This window comes from Petromyzon marinus, chromosome 9, assembly GCF_048934315.1.
Source record: "Petromyzon marinus isolate PM22_M1 ecotype Great Lakes invasive population chromosome 9, UKy_Petmar_22M1.pri1.0, whole genome shotgun sequence".
Taxonomy (NCBI): Eukaryota; Metazoa; Chordata; class Hyperoartia; order Petromyzontiformes; family Petromyzontidae; genus Petromyzon; species Petromyzon marinus.
This window is the reverse complement of record NC_133675.1, coordinates 4,276,444-4,292,390: the sequence shown is the minus strand read 5'-3', so window position 1 is coordinate 4,292,390 and position 15,947 is coordinate 4,276,444. Positions and strand designations below refer to the sequence as shown.

Below are 15,947 nucleotides of genomic sequence, written 5' to 3'. Positions count from 1 at the left end.
AAAGACTAACGCACATATACACACTCTCACACTAAGACTCGCACCACACAAGCTCACACACACGGTCACGCACGCACATACAGACATACACACACACACGTCTACACATGGACATAACACAAACACGCGCGCAAGCCCGCTCCCACACGCACAGAACAGACCACAAAGACAACGATAAATATCCCCTGTATAGCCTTAGCAGGCTGTTGGGCCAAGTGCTGTTATCGAACACACAGACGCACACGCTGAGAACAGACCTGCTCACGCAGACTCGCTCACGCTCGCACAAGGACAAAGACGACACGCACACACACACGCACATTCGCTCACACACTGAACCCACCGCGCCGTGAGCTCCATACAGATATAAACGGTGACACGCATGCACCTGAGCATTGCTTTGCTCAGGTGCGCCGGGGTGTGCGGTGGGGGGATGCGGGATGGGGGTTGTGGTGGGGGGGGGTATTTGGAGGCGGGGCGGGGGCTGTGGGGGAAAGCTGCCCGAATGTGCAGAGATAAACATCGCTGCGATGTTTTGGGTCGATGTTGTGGTTTTCGCTTTTCATTGTTAACTCGGGAGCCGTGCATGGCATCTTATACCCCGCGCGCGCGTGCGTGCGTGCCTGTGTCGAGGTCGGTGCGATGCTGTTTTATTTTACAAAAGCACGCTTGGTCAGACCCCGTTGGCCACGCAACACATGGTCCCTTGGTCACTCAAGGAAGTAGGGAGAGAGAGAAAACAAAATACTGTATACGGTACAACGTAGTATTGTCGCATATCCGCCTCGCAGCGGGACGGAAGGTATAGCAGACCAGGGATTGGCAACCAAAATAACAAGAAGAGCCAATTTTTTTTTCTTTCAATGCGGCAACAAACTCAAGATTTCAAAATCTGCAATGCACCGTGTGGTGAATACGAGACTATGGCCCTCCGTAAACGACGTCCCGAAGCAGTCCTTCCAGAGCCGCGTGTCCGGCACCGGAGCCGCAGTTTGCTGACCCCGAGTTTCGACGGGCAATGACAAACATCTACAGACCATGGAAATTGCATCGTGAACAAAGACAAAAAAAATCCCCATATCGCCTTCAACAGACTCTGTTGGGGGGGCAAGTGCTGTTAGCGAGCACCTATGAAGGCAGGAACGATACATCGTGAACACGTGCACACACACACACACAGCCACTTCACTGGGTGTGTGTGTGTGTGTGGTTCGCTGGACCAGGGCGGATATGCGACGGTCGGATATGTGACGCTGACCTGAATCCACGCGCGTGCGTGGTTTCCTACGCATACAGATAGATTCCTGCCGTGAGGAATGTGGAATTTCCACCCATTGAACCTAGGCCCACCAAACAGATGACCGGCCCCGCTCATCAGTCGCCTATCAAAACAAACAAGCAACCCTTCCCCCCCCGCCACAGTTGTTTGAGCACAGCCCCCCCCCACAAAAAAAACGCCAAGCGGCCAGCAACAATCATCCTTGTGTGTTTCCAGTTAAAAATGTCCACGTCACTCGTGTGTACGTGGTCGTAGGCAAGGTTCGTGAGGATTGATGGGAGTATAGAGATCAGCGGCGTCATCATGGAGGGACGCTCTATCCACTGCTGGATGAATGGTCCTACGGTGCCGCAAGGATCGCACTCCCGCACGACGTTGATCTGGTTGCTCCTCCTCTAACGTTGGTCGTCGTCTCGGGAGCAACTCTGTCCTTTTGGCTGCCATTCTGTCACCGGTCTCGACCGTCGGGCCATCGCCATCTCTTCCCAGCCATGCTGTGTTCTGCCCAAGCCCTCACACCCCCCCCCCCCCTTTTCGTTTTAATAAATTAACTGGATTAAAAAATAAATCATCCGAAAAATACATTCAAAGCCTGTTTTTTTCCCCATCGTTAACGCCGGCGTCGTATTCGCCTTGGGCAACCCGGGACTCGTAGCCAAGGTGTGTAGCAACTAGAAAAGAGCAATTTCCGCTTTTTTGTTATTTTAGATTTTTCATACCAGCGCGAGGCGTTACCGAGATGCCCCTGCTGGCGTCCAGAGGAATGTGGAGTCGCGACACCGTCGCGGCTGCGATTCTGCTGGATGCAGCAGACAACAGCGCCCCCACGCTACCGAGACGCCCGTGTGCTATTCGGACTCCCCACTCGCGGACAACTCCGGAATCCCACTTTCGCGCGTGCCGTTCCTCATTCGATACACGGAGGTCGAAACGACTCCCCAACTATTATTTATTTGACCAGGTAAAGGCCCACCGAGCTATATAGCTCTTTTTTTTTGGCATAAGCAAACCTGGCCACGAACGATCGCCCAACTAAGTGGCTTTTCGCTTGTAAGTTTAAATCAGCCAAAAAACCCTCTAAAATCGCGTGAGTGACAGCGTGAGTGATCGCGTTGTGAGCGAGCGAGCGATGTCCATGCTCAACCCCTCTCGTGGTCAGCCCCTTTTGTCGATCCACTTCTGGACGAACGCCTTCCGGTTGGTGGAAGGCTGAAGCCAGCACCGGTTCACACATCGCTCGCCACTGATGTTAGCCGTGACCGGGAGATCAAATGTCGGCAGGCCGGGTTCACAGCGAAAAGCGTGACGTTTTAACCGATTCTGGAGCTCATCTCCGCTCCACACGCAAATATACACATCCATACAAACTTACAAATGTATGAAGACAAAGCCCCCCCCCCCCCCCCCCCCGTATAGCCTTAACAGACTGTTGGGGCAAGGGAAGATAGCAAGAACATATATATGAAGGCCGGGACTGCACACAAGGGGGTGGGTGTCCAGCACCACTATTGGCCGCCTTTGTCTCCCCAGTGCTGCTGTCTGAGACTGAGTCGACCGAGGGGATGCTCAGGACTGATTTAAACATTCGCCAATTGTATTTATTGTGAGCAGCAATCGAACTCGGGTCAATGGGTTTGGAGCGCTGTGCGCTAACCACTGCACCACCGCTCTCCCATGTATATGTATAAACACGCGGACAGCCAAACGAAGATAAAACATTCCCAGTACAGCCTTAACCGACTTTTGGGGTAAGTGCTGTTATTGAGCGCCTATTTAGACCGGCACAGCACACGAGGGGTGGGTGGATCGCACGACGCCCGGCCGCCTTTGTCTTCTTAGTGGCGATGTTTTCACACCGCACCGCACACACAAACGCTATACCGCACGTAGAATGCCCGACGTCGACTCAGCTGTCAATGAGTGCCTGGTGCGGTGTGTGAACATCAGCACTGGGGAAACAAAGGCGGCCGGACGTGGTGTTGGCCACCCACTCCCTCGTGTACCGTGCTGCCCTAAATAGATGCTCGCTAACAGCACTTGCTCCAACAGTCTGTTCGAGGCTAAATGGGTGAGCTCTGTCTTTGTCTTCGTGCGATGTTTAATAGGCGCTCACTGATAGCACAAACAGTCAGTGTTGTATGGCTGTACTGTGGATATGTCTGTGTTTCTTTGTGTCTGTGCGTATCTGTGTGTGCGCGCCTCTGTATGCGCACATGTGTGCATGTTACCTCTCTGTAAGGGGAGCCGGTGGTGTAGCGGTTAGCACGCTGCGCTACGAACCTGGTGACCCGAGTTCGGTTCCCGCTCATGGCCACAAACACCAGTGACGGATTAATGATCCAAGCCCGTGGTTGCCTCAAATGAGTACCTGGTGCGGTCCGTGCGTGTGCCGTGCCGGCCGTCAAAGGTGCTCGCTAACAGCACTTGCCCCAAAAGTATGTTAAGGCGATACGAGGGATCTTTGTCTTTTGTTGTTTGAGTGCGTCTATGTCGTTTGCAATTTTGTTAATAGGTGCTCGCTAGTAGCGCAGGACCTAACATTATGTACGGGGCCATTGTATTTTGCACAAGCGGGCCAACTATGTAACGGACCAAAATCGTGGCCGTGAGTGCTGGTCATATTTAATTGTTATCCCAGCTAAAATTCACGTACTTGCGTATCTGCTTGCATGCTGCGTTTGGCATTTGAATTAGCACGCGTGCTGTATAACTCAATTATATATGTGGCCGTGCAATCCAAACTATGGAACATATACAGTAAAGCATCGTACGGTAAGTTTTAGCTTAATGCGTTTTCGCTATAGCACGGTTGTTCTATTGGGAAACGTTTTTTTCCACAACGCGGAAACACACAACCGTTATAACGGGGTACATGCAACCGCTATAACGGGGTACATCCGACCGTTATAACGGGGTACACGCAACCGTTATAACGGGGTACACGCGACCGTTATAACGGGGTACATGCAACTGTTATAACGGGGTGTCTCAGCGCTCGATAACGAACTACTTCCTTGAGCTGCGCGGCTGAGCGGTTTGAGACATTACGCGGAATGATACAGCCCAGCTCAAGTCTTTGTTCTGCCATGGGATGACCGTAAGGCTGACTGAAAGTGAAACAATGATTCAGTACAGCGCAGTAATTCCTCGCTTAACGCGGCGTTCACTTAACGCCGCGCTTTTCAGGAATGCATCGGCTGCGTTAAATGAGTGATTGCTGCAGTCTCCGCTCCTTTAACGGAGGAATAGCGACACGAACACTCTCCCGAAGCCCTCTCGTCGTGGACACCAGCCAGTGACGCTCGCATTTAGCTGCCGAACGCCTTGTTTGCCGTCATGCGCACGAATATTTTATAATGGTATCTGTACGCATATACGTGAACTCTGGACAGGACACGTGGCGCTACAAAGGGTGAAGTTGAACTACCGGTGCCGGCCCTTGTATCGCTACGCTCATCGAATTAGTTTTTTTTTTACCACGATCATCATCAACACAGACGATAATATTGACGTCGGAGTCCCCTTGTCCACGGCATCGCCCAATGATACAAACATCGTGGACGTCTCATCCACCCTGTTCTCCCTCCTCCTCAGTCTCGACAATCGACTAATCATCCCTCCTTCGAACGACGCGGGGTCCCCTTCCCAATGCCCGGTTCCTCTTCTCAATGGGCAATACGACGTCTCTAGCTTGCGCCTGTTCCATCATCCACGTGTCCCCGTATCCGTCTGTACGTGTCTGTTTCCGCACTTTATAGCTGTTGTTCCGTCATTATTGTTAATGTTTTCCTTTTATTTTGTTGCAAAAATGCGCATGTAAAATAAAAAAAAACGCATCGATGTGCCTAGATAATAATCAAATGCGTTTTACCTGCTGTGACGCAGAGAATCAGAAACACGGATATCGACAAAGAACGATGCAATGTCTTCAAATGAGATTGCAACGTGAGGTCTATTTAACACGTGGTTAGGCTTTCGCGACCAATATTATCCATAAGAGGTTTTTGGGTTAGGTCGTGTAAATAACAAGTAAAACATGTTTATACAATAACCCAAAAACCTATATAATGGGGATAACGTGAGGTTTCACGAACACAAAGACAAAGACCCCCCCCCCCCGTATAGCCTTGAACAGACTGTTAGGGCAAGTGCTGTTAGCGAGCACCTATGCAGGCCGGCACGGCACACGAGGGGTTGGATGGCCAGCACCACGCCAGCGCACACACAGATAGACACGACTCGCCAGGACGCCTTTGTTCCCCCTCCCCCCTCGACCCAATTGGTAACGTTGAGCTCACACTCCGGTCACAACTGCTGTTACGGATACTTATTTTAGGCTGAGGCGACCTAGGGGAGGTCTAGACGAGGTCAACTGGAGATGGAGGCTCAGTCTCGGTGTGCTCACGCCAACACGTGGCTGCACGCGCTGATGAGGATGACCACAGCATGTGGCGTTCACTTTGCCGTACAAAGCAGAGGGGTTGAATCGTTTTCTCGCAATCTTTACTTACATTTTGAGCCGGAGCTGCCCGGGGCTGAGCTCCGAAAAACCTATTAGAAAAATATTTAACAAATCCTCATGGTGATGCTGCTACGTTGGCAGTGGTGCACGGTCACAGTTGGCCAAGACAATTCAGCACATTCGTCACTAGCACTCTGGCCTTAAAATAACAATTATATATACATGAAGTCGGGGACGTTTTGGACAATGGGCCTTCTTCATAGCACACAAAGGTCAGTTCGATCACATTTTGAAATCTCTGTCTTACAAGTACGTGCACTCGCTAATGATAACAATAACAGGATCTACTTCACAACGTTCAATAATATTCAGCTGAAATTTAATTGTTAATCTTCGTGATTGATCACAGGAGCGATTCTGTGTTTTTTATGAATAAGGCAGTTTTCACCCGAGTTGGTGACTGATGATAGTACTCTATATGCCGCTTCTGGAGATTGCAAGATCGGTGTACTCGCCATTGCACCAGCTTGCACCAGCTTGCACGCCAACATAGTTACACAAATACGTTGCATATCTCGGCCATCTGTCCCTTATCTCCACACATAAACTAACGTATTACTTCGCAATATGTTTAACGCTGGCGACCTCTTTGGGCTTCAAGGTGCGTTACCCTGCAGCAGCGCTTTTACTGTTGCATACATTTTCAGTTTGACACAACCATCACTATGCCAGCCACGGTCAATCCACTGCTGGATGAAGGCCTCATGGTCCAAGTCGCCGCCTCCTCCTCTCACGACCCCTGCGATCCACCTCGCCCTGCCCCTGCACAGCAACGACCTTTATCGAGCTCTCTCCTCCTCTGTGGGACGTACTCTTAATATAGTCATGTAACAATAGCGTAATAATGACAAAAAAACACACACAATCACAAGTTGTAAAATAACATAAACAATATATCTAGCTAGACATTATATTACTTTGACGTTTAAAAACAAAATCTGTCGTGCGTTAAATAGAAAGCTATTGCCCGCCTGTTGAGTGTATTTGCCTGCTATAACTTTCCACGCGATTAGCCACGACGTGGAGCTACCAATTGTGGCCAGGTCGCTTCTGAAAAATAACTTCATAGTTCAGGGAGTCTTACTTTGTAAAAAAATGTCAATATAAATAGAGGGCGTGAATTTACGGATGCACTTTCCCCTACCGCCTGATAAGACTATACGGGGATCTTTGTCTTTGTGGACTTTGTGTGTGGGGAGCGGTAGTGTAGCGGTTGGCGCGCTGCGCTACGAATCCGGCGACCCGAGTTCGATTCCCGCTCATGGCCAACACCAGTGATAGCGATTATCTAAACCGGTCTTGGGCCTCCCCTAGGTAGACTCAGCCTCAAATGAGTACCTGGTTGCGAAGCTGAAAAAAAACTCCGCCACGAGAGAGACAAAGGCGGCCGGGCGTGGTGTTGGCCACCCACCCCCTCGTGTGCAGTACCGGCCTTAATATGTACTCGCGAACAGTCCGTTAAGGCTTTACGGGGGATCTTTTGTTCGTGTTATGTCTGTTCGTATGTGTTAATAGCACCCGCCTCACTCGTCCATATCGAGTACACAGGGAATCGGTGTGTATACATGGGGAGCGGTGGTGCAGTGGTTAGCGCACCGCGCCCACGAGCCCAGCCACTGAAGTTCGATTCCTGTGGTCACGGCTAACATTAGCGACGAGTGATATCCGAAGGTGTCCCTGGACCTCATCTAGGTCGACTCGGCCTCAAATGAGTACCCGATGGTGGCGAGTAAAATATCAAACCAAACAACAGCACTGGGGAGAAGACGAAATTATTCACCAACCCATCGTGAGCGCTGTTGGGGCGCTCGCGAACAGCACTTTCCCTTCACATCGTTTTTATAAGGCTACGTGGGGTGGCATCGTTGTCTGTTTGCGTACAGCAGATTTGGCAAGCATTGAATTGCTCCTTCAGCTAAGTACACATGAATAATGTTAATATAGACAGAGACTAAACAGGTCCGTCAATAACACTTACTGCCCTAAAAGTAAACATTAAATGACACAGTACTACAGTATAATAATAATAGGGGTCGTATCTAGCCAAAGGTCCTGCTGATGTCGAGTTCTCTAATCCATGTGTCGGTGTAAATCTAAGCAGGAACATTACCTCTAAAGCTCAACTATTTTTGTTAAATTATATTTTACCAGGTAAGTCACCACTGAGCTATACAGCTCTTTTTCAGAAGCGACCAGGCCACAAAATACAGCTCAACGAAGTGGCTTATCACGTGGAAATGTATAGCAGACAAATACTCTAAACGCGTGATGTTGATTCTAAATATGGAGGGAGAAACCGGAGGACCCAGAGCAAAAACCACGCGACCACGGGGAGAGAGGCACCGCAAACTCCAAATATACAGCAGCAGGCGTCAGGGTCGGGACCGAACCCACGACCTCCTGCAGAACAGGCGAGGTAGTCAACATCTCCTCTGAGTTCCTTCGGAACTTTTTAGCCCCCTAAATTTTAGTTTTGTTCACCGTCCATTTTTCTGATCCGTATGCCGTCGCAATGTATTATTACAGTATTCATTCCTATTTGTGCTCCTCTGGCAACGCAGTGCCAACACGCACACCGTGTTGAAAGCACGGAGGAGGCGCGTCCCATTCACCACGCGGGGTGGTTACTTTGTTGCGGGACGTTGACAGCCACCAGCCAGCCTGCGGCCCCAATATCAGTAACGTGATGAGAACACAAAGACAACCAAAGACATATATCCCCCGTATAGCCTACAGACTGTTGGAGCAAGTGCTGTTAGCGAGCGCGTATGAAGGCCGGCACGGCACACGAGGAGGTGGGTGGCCAGCACCACGCCCGGCCGCCTTTGTATCCCCAGTGGCGATGTTTACTACACACCGCACCAGGTTACTCATTAAGAGGCCGAGTCAACCTAGGGGAAGCCCATGACCGGTTGAGAAAATCGTCACTGGGTGTTGGCCGTGATCAGGAATCGAACTGGGGCCGCCGGATTCGTAGCGGAACGCGTCGCGCTAACCGCCCCGCTGCCACCCGGGATTGGTTCACACACTCGCGTGTGAGTGTGTGAGTCAGTGCTCAGGGAGACGAAAGCGGCCGAGCGTGGCACTGACAAACCCCACTCCCTCTCGTGTGCCACAGTGCCGGCCTTCATTGGTGCCGCTCGCTATCAGCACTTGGCCCAACAGTCTGTTAAGGCTATGCGGGGGGATATTTGTCTTTGTGTATAAATATATACACACACTCACACTCACGTGGAGAGTGTGAGTGTGGTGGTTAGCGGGCCGTGCTGCGAATTTTCGATTCCTGTCCACGACCAACATCGGTAAAGAATATCCGATCCGATTCTGGGCCTCTCCTAGGTCGACTCAGCCTCAAATGAGTAAATTGTGTGGTGTGGAAACATCGCCACTCGGGAGACAAAGACGGCTGCGGGTGTTGCTGGCCACTCACCCCCCTCGTGTGCCGCGTCGGCCTTCACACGTGCTCGCTAACAACACTTGCCCCAACAGTCTGTGAAGGCTATACGGGGGATCTTTGTCCTTGTATCATATAGAGCGTGTATAGATTTCGTGTTTTAAGAAAAAAGAAAACACACGCTTGTTGTAAATTATATATTTTGTATATATATAAAAAAAATGTTTTGTCACCGGGCAAATTCCTGAAAGATATGCGGTTGTAATTTATTAGTATCATAAATTATGATTATTATTTGTGCACGACTGTCAACGCACTTCCACACGCGTCAGAGTTGTTGGACATGTCAGTAATCTTTAGTTTTTGTTGTTTAGGTTTTTGTTATTTGTTGTTGTTGTTGTACTAATTGTTGTTATTATCAGCAGTCGACGGGCACTGCAACACAACGCGGATTCACGCGGCGACTGCGTGAACGCGAGGGCGCTGCGCTTCGTGAGTGGGACGCGATAATCACGGGGAGCGATCGAGCCGGTCATCATCGTCACCATCATCATCATCACCCTCGTCCACTGCTGGATGAATGCCTCCCCGAGTCGTCGCCATCTCTCGCGGTCACGCGATGCAATCCTCTACCTCTCTCCCGCACACGCGAGCCGATGGACTCTCACTCGCTCGCTCGCTCGCTCTCTTTCTCTCCTCTCGGTCGAGTCATCGTGGGACGCGTTCCCTCGCTTGGCCATCACTCCGTTGTTCGTCTCGACCGCCGGCGACCATTCCCCGCCGCTATCTATCGACGTGTTCCCGACAAAAAAAAAAACGCGATTTTTACTTTTGTCCCAACGTTAACATCCGCAAGCTCCGATTACCGCGGATCGCTACACGTGCGGTGCGAAAGAATTTCAACACACGTACGCACATTTCGTATTTGACCTGCATCTCGAATGCACGCGGCTCCTCGTTGTAACGGGCGGGTCTTTCCCCACGCTTCCTCGTTGAACTCTTTCCCGACTTCTGTACAACTCTCCTCGTCACTGTCCCAGTTGCTGATTCATAACGCCGGCAGAGCTACTTTTTGCGTTTTCGTTTGTTGTCAGTGCCCCCCCCCCCCGCACCTTCGATTAGCACGGTTGGCTACGTAGGGAAGAAGTTCGACATACATACATACGTATAGCAGGTAATTCACAACGATCCAACAATTTCTTCCCGAGCCACATTGCTGCTTCTAACCTTTCACTTGTACAAATGTGTACCGTTCAAAATGTATATAGAAAAAAATAAAAGACCAGGTCAAATGTTTTGCACGGTCTCATATGTTGCATTGTGGGTACGGCGAATACAAATAACAATATCCGTATAGCGTTAAAAAAAACATCTATTCAATCTCCCTTTGGATATCCCGGTAGCATTGACAAGAGACTTCACCATGCGATGCAGTGAAGACTCCGTTTAATCACTCGCGATTTCGAACATCGAACTTCCAATCTGATCGCTTATTTGACAATCAGTTCGTGTTTCTTACTGTTGCTCTGGCAACAATACAAACAAAAAATCATCAGCATTTACTGATTATAATTATTGTTACTTTTGCCGCCCTTTGATATTTTAAATCAACAACTCCCCTCCTGCTCAACTTGTTATGCGACGCGAACCCGGTGAGCCGCCGTGCTCATTGTGAATGAGCCATGAGCCAAGGGGCAGAAACGACTTCGCACAATCAAAATAAATTAAACATCGTCATCAGCAGCAGCTGGCTACGAGTCCAGCCAAACCAGTTTGCGTGTCTGTGTACGCGTTCATAAACGCCTACAAATAATCACCATCGACAAACACCAACAGGGAAATATATATATAAAGCGTTTTGTCACACGCAATTTTCAAGTATTCCAATTTGTACACACACACGTATACTATAACACGATATAATACGTCCCGCACCTCCGATTAGCACGATTGGCTACGTACGGTGCGAAAGAAGTTCAATACACATACATAGAACGCGGCACCTGGGATATAATCAATTGTAGGATGGGAGCGAAGCTGCTGCTAATGAAGAGCCGTTCAAAACTTGTAAACACTGCGCTCGGATCGCTCGCACACAAAAAAACACCGCACGAACGCATTTTTAGCACCGTGTCGTGCAGATGATGATGATGCTGCTCATGATGATGATGCTGCTCATGATGATGATGATGCATGATGCTGCTCATAATGATGATGCTGCTCATAATGATGATGCTGCTCATGATGATGATGATCCTGCTCATGATGATGATGCTGCTGCTCATGATGATGATGATGATGCTACTCATGATGATGATGCTGCTCATGATGATGATGATGCTGCTCATGATGATGATGATGCTGCTCATGATGATGATGATGCTGCTCATGATGATGCTGCTCATGATGATGATGATGCTGCTCATGATGATGATGATGCTGCTCATGATGATGATGCTGCTCATGATGATGATGATCCTGCTCATGATGATGCTGCTGCTCATGATGATGATGCTGCCCATGATGATGATGATGATGCTGCTCATGATGATGATGATGATGCTCATGATGATGATGATGTTCATGATGATGCTCATGATGATGATAATGCTGCTCATGATGATGCTGCTCATGATGATGATGATGAGGCTCATGATGATGCTCATGATGATGATAATGCTGCTCATGATGATGATGCTGCTCATGATGATGATGCTGCTCATGATGATGATGATGCTGCTGCTCATGATGATGATGATGATGATGCTGCTCATGATGATGATGATGCTGCTCATGATGATGATGATGCTGCTCATGATGATGATGATGTTCATGATGATGCTCATGATGATGATAATGCTGCTCATGATGATGATGATGCTGCTCATGATGATGATGAGGTTCATGATGATGATGTTCATGATGATGCTCATGATGATGATGATGAGGCTCATGATGATGCTCATGATGATGATGCTGCTCATGATGATGATTATGCTGCTCATGATGATGATGTTCATGATGATGCTCATGATGATGATAATGCTGCTCATGATGATGATGATGCTGCTCATGATTATGAACATGGCGACGAGTGGAGGACGAGGACGGGGGGGGGGGCTATTGTCTAGCAAAGTAAAAATTCCCACTGCTGCACCCCAACCGCGCTGGGGTCCATGTTTAATGGATTCCACCTCGTGTCCCCTACGACTGAAGGACTCCCTACGACGCCCAGCACCGTGTACAACACGCGGTGTGCGCCACGGCCGAAGGGTCGTGGCTTTTTTGTTTTCTCTCACGCCAGTAATCGCCGCGCCGAGCTGTTGTACATTTACATCCTCGCGAGGACGAGATCATACCGCGTGTGATATCAGTGCGGCGACGCGCGCTCACCGCTAGTTTTGTGTACACGGGGGTATGGCTTTGTCTTTGTGTTTCCATCGTACACACACACGCGCGCGTGCGATATATCCTACGGCATGTGTAACATAAAAAAAAACAATTAAGACACGTGTACGTATATATTTGTTCATAGTAAATGCGAATTGACGAGTACTATTATTGTTGTATAGGCAGAGAAAAAAAACAACACCCGTTGTGGGTTGCGTCCAGAATGTCACCCTTGACGTTCGTTGCACGCCGACAACAAAGATCTCAGAAATGCATTGAATCCTTAAGAAAAACATTCCTGTGAAATCGTCATGATCATCATTATTATAATCCCATCATCCAGCATGATCCCGCCTTAAGAAATGAGTAGAACTGCACCGAGCGGCGGCATCAATCTCAAGTCACCGCTTGAAAACGCAGATTTCGAAACTCAATTTTTAGTTGCCCTCCGGAATTGGCCTTCCGAGGACGATTTCTCAAACAAACAGAAAAAACAAACAAACGCAGAAGAACACAATTCTCACGCCGCGTCACTAAGATTATCAAACCCTGGCGCAGCTTCTGAGAAATCTGCTTGAGCGGCGTGCCACAAGTCAAATAACTCCGGGGTTTTGAGACCACCCCCCACCCCACCGCCCTCAGCCACGTCCTTGGCCACTACGGATGGGGCTCGCCTTACCGGAGCGCGGTGGATGAACCTTGCTTGGAGCGCGGTGCTCGAGTGAGAGCCCCTGGGGGAGAGAGAACGATTGTCCCGGGGAGTGAATTTCCTCCAGAAAGGCGCGCACACTTTTGAGATGTTTCTATCACACCCCCCCCCCCCTACTGACCCCCTCCAACTACCCCCCACCCCCGTTTTTTTTTCTCTCTCTGCACCCACAACACCATCACCACCCACCAAACCGCCACCAAAGACAAAGATCACCCGTACAGCCTGAAACAGACCTTGGAGCAAGTGCTGTTAGCGAGCATCTACGAAGGTCGGTACGCTACACGAGGGGGTTGGTGGCCAGCATCACGCCCGACTGCCTTTGTCTTCCTAGTGGCGATGTTTAAACACTGCACCAGGTTCTCATTTGAGGCTGAGCCGACCTAGGGTCCACCACCCACACCACTATTACGCAAGCACCGTGGTCGACTCTTTTCGTGTCGTGACCCGGTCAAAGCGTGAATCTCTTCCGTGTTTAAGGCCCGGTTTTGTTCATGGGCAACAGCAACACAGCAGCACAACACAAACATCTCCCAATCGCCTTTAATGGACACTATTGACGCTGGTAGCGAGCACCTTCCCACCTGGCCATTGTGAGTAGCACCGCTACAACCACACCCACAGCTACCGCGAGAACTACCTCTAACAACATCTGTGCTACCATCAGCAGTTGCTGCCTTCACCACGGCCACTACCACACCACCACTACCTACTTCTTCTCCTGCGCATCACAACCTCCTCCGCCAGCCCCAAAAACCAACGCCACCACACAAAAAACCCTCCATCATCATTATCAGAAGCACACCAACCACTACCACCACTAGCACTCTAACACCACCACGACAAAAAAAACACCACCTAATCCTCAACTACCAACTCCATTACCAAATCCTCCTTCACTACCACCACCACCCCCAGCAGCAGCAACAACTTACATTCACATCAGATGCACATCACCGGTGTCAACAGCGGCGGCGGCAGGAGCCGCTGTAGACAACAACCTCTGAATGAATGAAACGACCGAGTGAACGAGTCGCGAGACACATCCAGGCCGTGGCGTCACGCGGCTCACATTATTTAACACTCATTGATTCTGCGCGGGGCGATGGTGTTTTCCTGCGATGATTAATGTGCGGGTTGCTGCTTTTGCGCGTTCCACTGGGCAGTGAGCGGACGAGCTGTCGCGCAAGGGAAGCGCTGCGTTGTCACTATCGCTTCGGTTTATATCACGAGGACTGAGTGGGTGTTGGGGAGGGGGGGAGGTGACTCAAGTCGGACGTGGCGAGATAGTGGCCGCTGCTGCCGGTCACAGTGACCACGGCTTATCCCAAACTCAACACACGTCGCCTGCAGTTAGCGGGGAGCAATGAAGACGGGCCATTGCACGAAACGTCGCGCTATTTATGCGCGTTTACTCGTAGGGTAGCGTTATTGACGGATGTGACGAACGTTTGTTATTTTGCCTGTGCACCGCTGCAGACGGCAACATCACAGGACTGTTGGATGAATTCCTCTCCTCTTCCTTATGGGTTACACGGCAAAGCGCCTTGACCATCCGTCCTTCGTCTCTCCGTGCGAACTGTCCATCCGTTCAAAATCCAACGATTCCATCTGTCTGCCCTTTCATTCATCCGCCCGCCCGCCAGTCCGTTCATCCGTCCGTTTATTCGCCCGTCCGATATTTTTGGCCATTCTCCCGCTCAGCTTTCACGTCGTCTGAATCGATACACCATCGTCATGATCATGACAAAGCACAGAGACAAAGTAAACATACAAGAATTTGAATCTGAAGTTTCACGCAGAAGTAGTGGTAAGAGCTTGACATTTAAGGAAATAGGTCATCACCAGTGTGACACGATTGCTTCACTCCCGTGGAACCCGGTCACGGGGTTGTCATTTCATCAGCTACTAAACTCCATCATAGTCATTATCGTTAACCACCACCAAATTAAATTACTGACAAAGAGCTATATAGCTCAATGGGCCTAACCTGGTGAAATAAAAAGTTTCGTTTCGTAGTTTTGTTGATGGCTTATAATTAGGGTTTCTGTTGCGATGGGGTTTTTTCGTCACTTACCGGGTTAATTGATTATATTATTGTCGGTATTCGCCAACCCAATTGGCCGCATAGTGTGCAAGCGGGGGGGGGGGGGGGGGGGTGGGGGGTGGGGGGGGAGCTCACGGTTTCCAAGTACACCACCACAATTAGGATGGCCACCACCATCACCACCTTCACCTCCACCACCTCCACCACCACCTCCACCACCGCCACCTCCACCACCTCCACCACCATCGCCGCCACCATCGCCACCACCATCACCACCTTCACCACCACCTTCACCACCACCACCGCCACCTCCACCACCACCACCATCACCGCCACCATCGCCACCACTATCACCACTTCGTCGCTGGAAGCGATGCCCTGCGCGGTGCGCCCGCTGCCCGGCGCTGTCGGTGCCGGGGCTGGGTTCACGAGCAGCGGCGTTGCCGCTGTCGCTTTCTCATCCAGCGGAGCCTCGCCGAGTCCCAAGGGCGCTCATTCACGATGGTGCTGCTCACATCCGGTAGTTCGGCCAAACTCTTTAGAAAAAAAAGCAGCAATATTCAACTGTCAATAACCCTACACCCGATAAGGCAAACCTATATATAT

The 15,947-nt window shown here is 50.1% G+C and overlaps 1 protein-coding gene across 1 annotated transcript; it reads right to left on the bottom strand.

Annotated features, from left to right (window-relative positions):
• Positions 1-8,005: 8,005 nt before the first annotated feature.
• Positions 8,006-15,391, bottom strand: LOC116940674 (uncharacterized). The gene is made up of 2 exons (XM_076065828.1): positions 14,230-15,391; positions 8,006-13,316 (listed from the first exon to the last, which is right to left on the bottom strand). Exon 2 carries the CDS (start codon positions 12,279-12,281, stop codon positions 11,172-11,174), a length of 1,110 nt encoding a protein of 369 aa, XP_075921943.1. The 5' UTR covers positions 12,282-13,316; positions 14,230-15,391; the 3' UTR covers positions 8,006-11,171.
• Between the last annotated feature and the right edge of the window lie 556 nt (positions 15,392-15,947).

Excerpts from the sequence above, each read along its gene's own strand:
- LOC116940674 (XM_076065828.1), bottom strand. The coding sequence starts at position 12,281 with ATGTTCATAATCATGAGCAGCATCATCATCATCATGAGCAGCATTATC.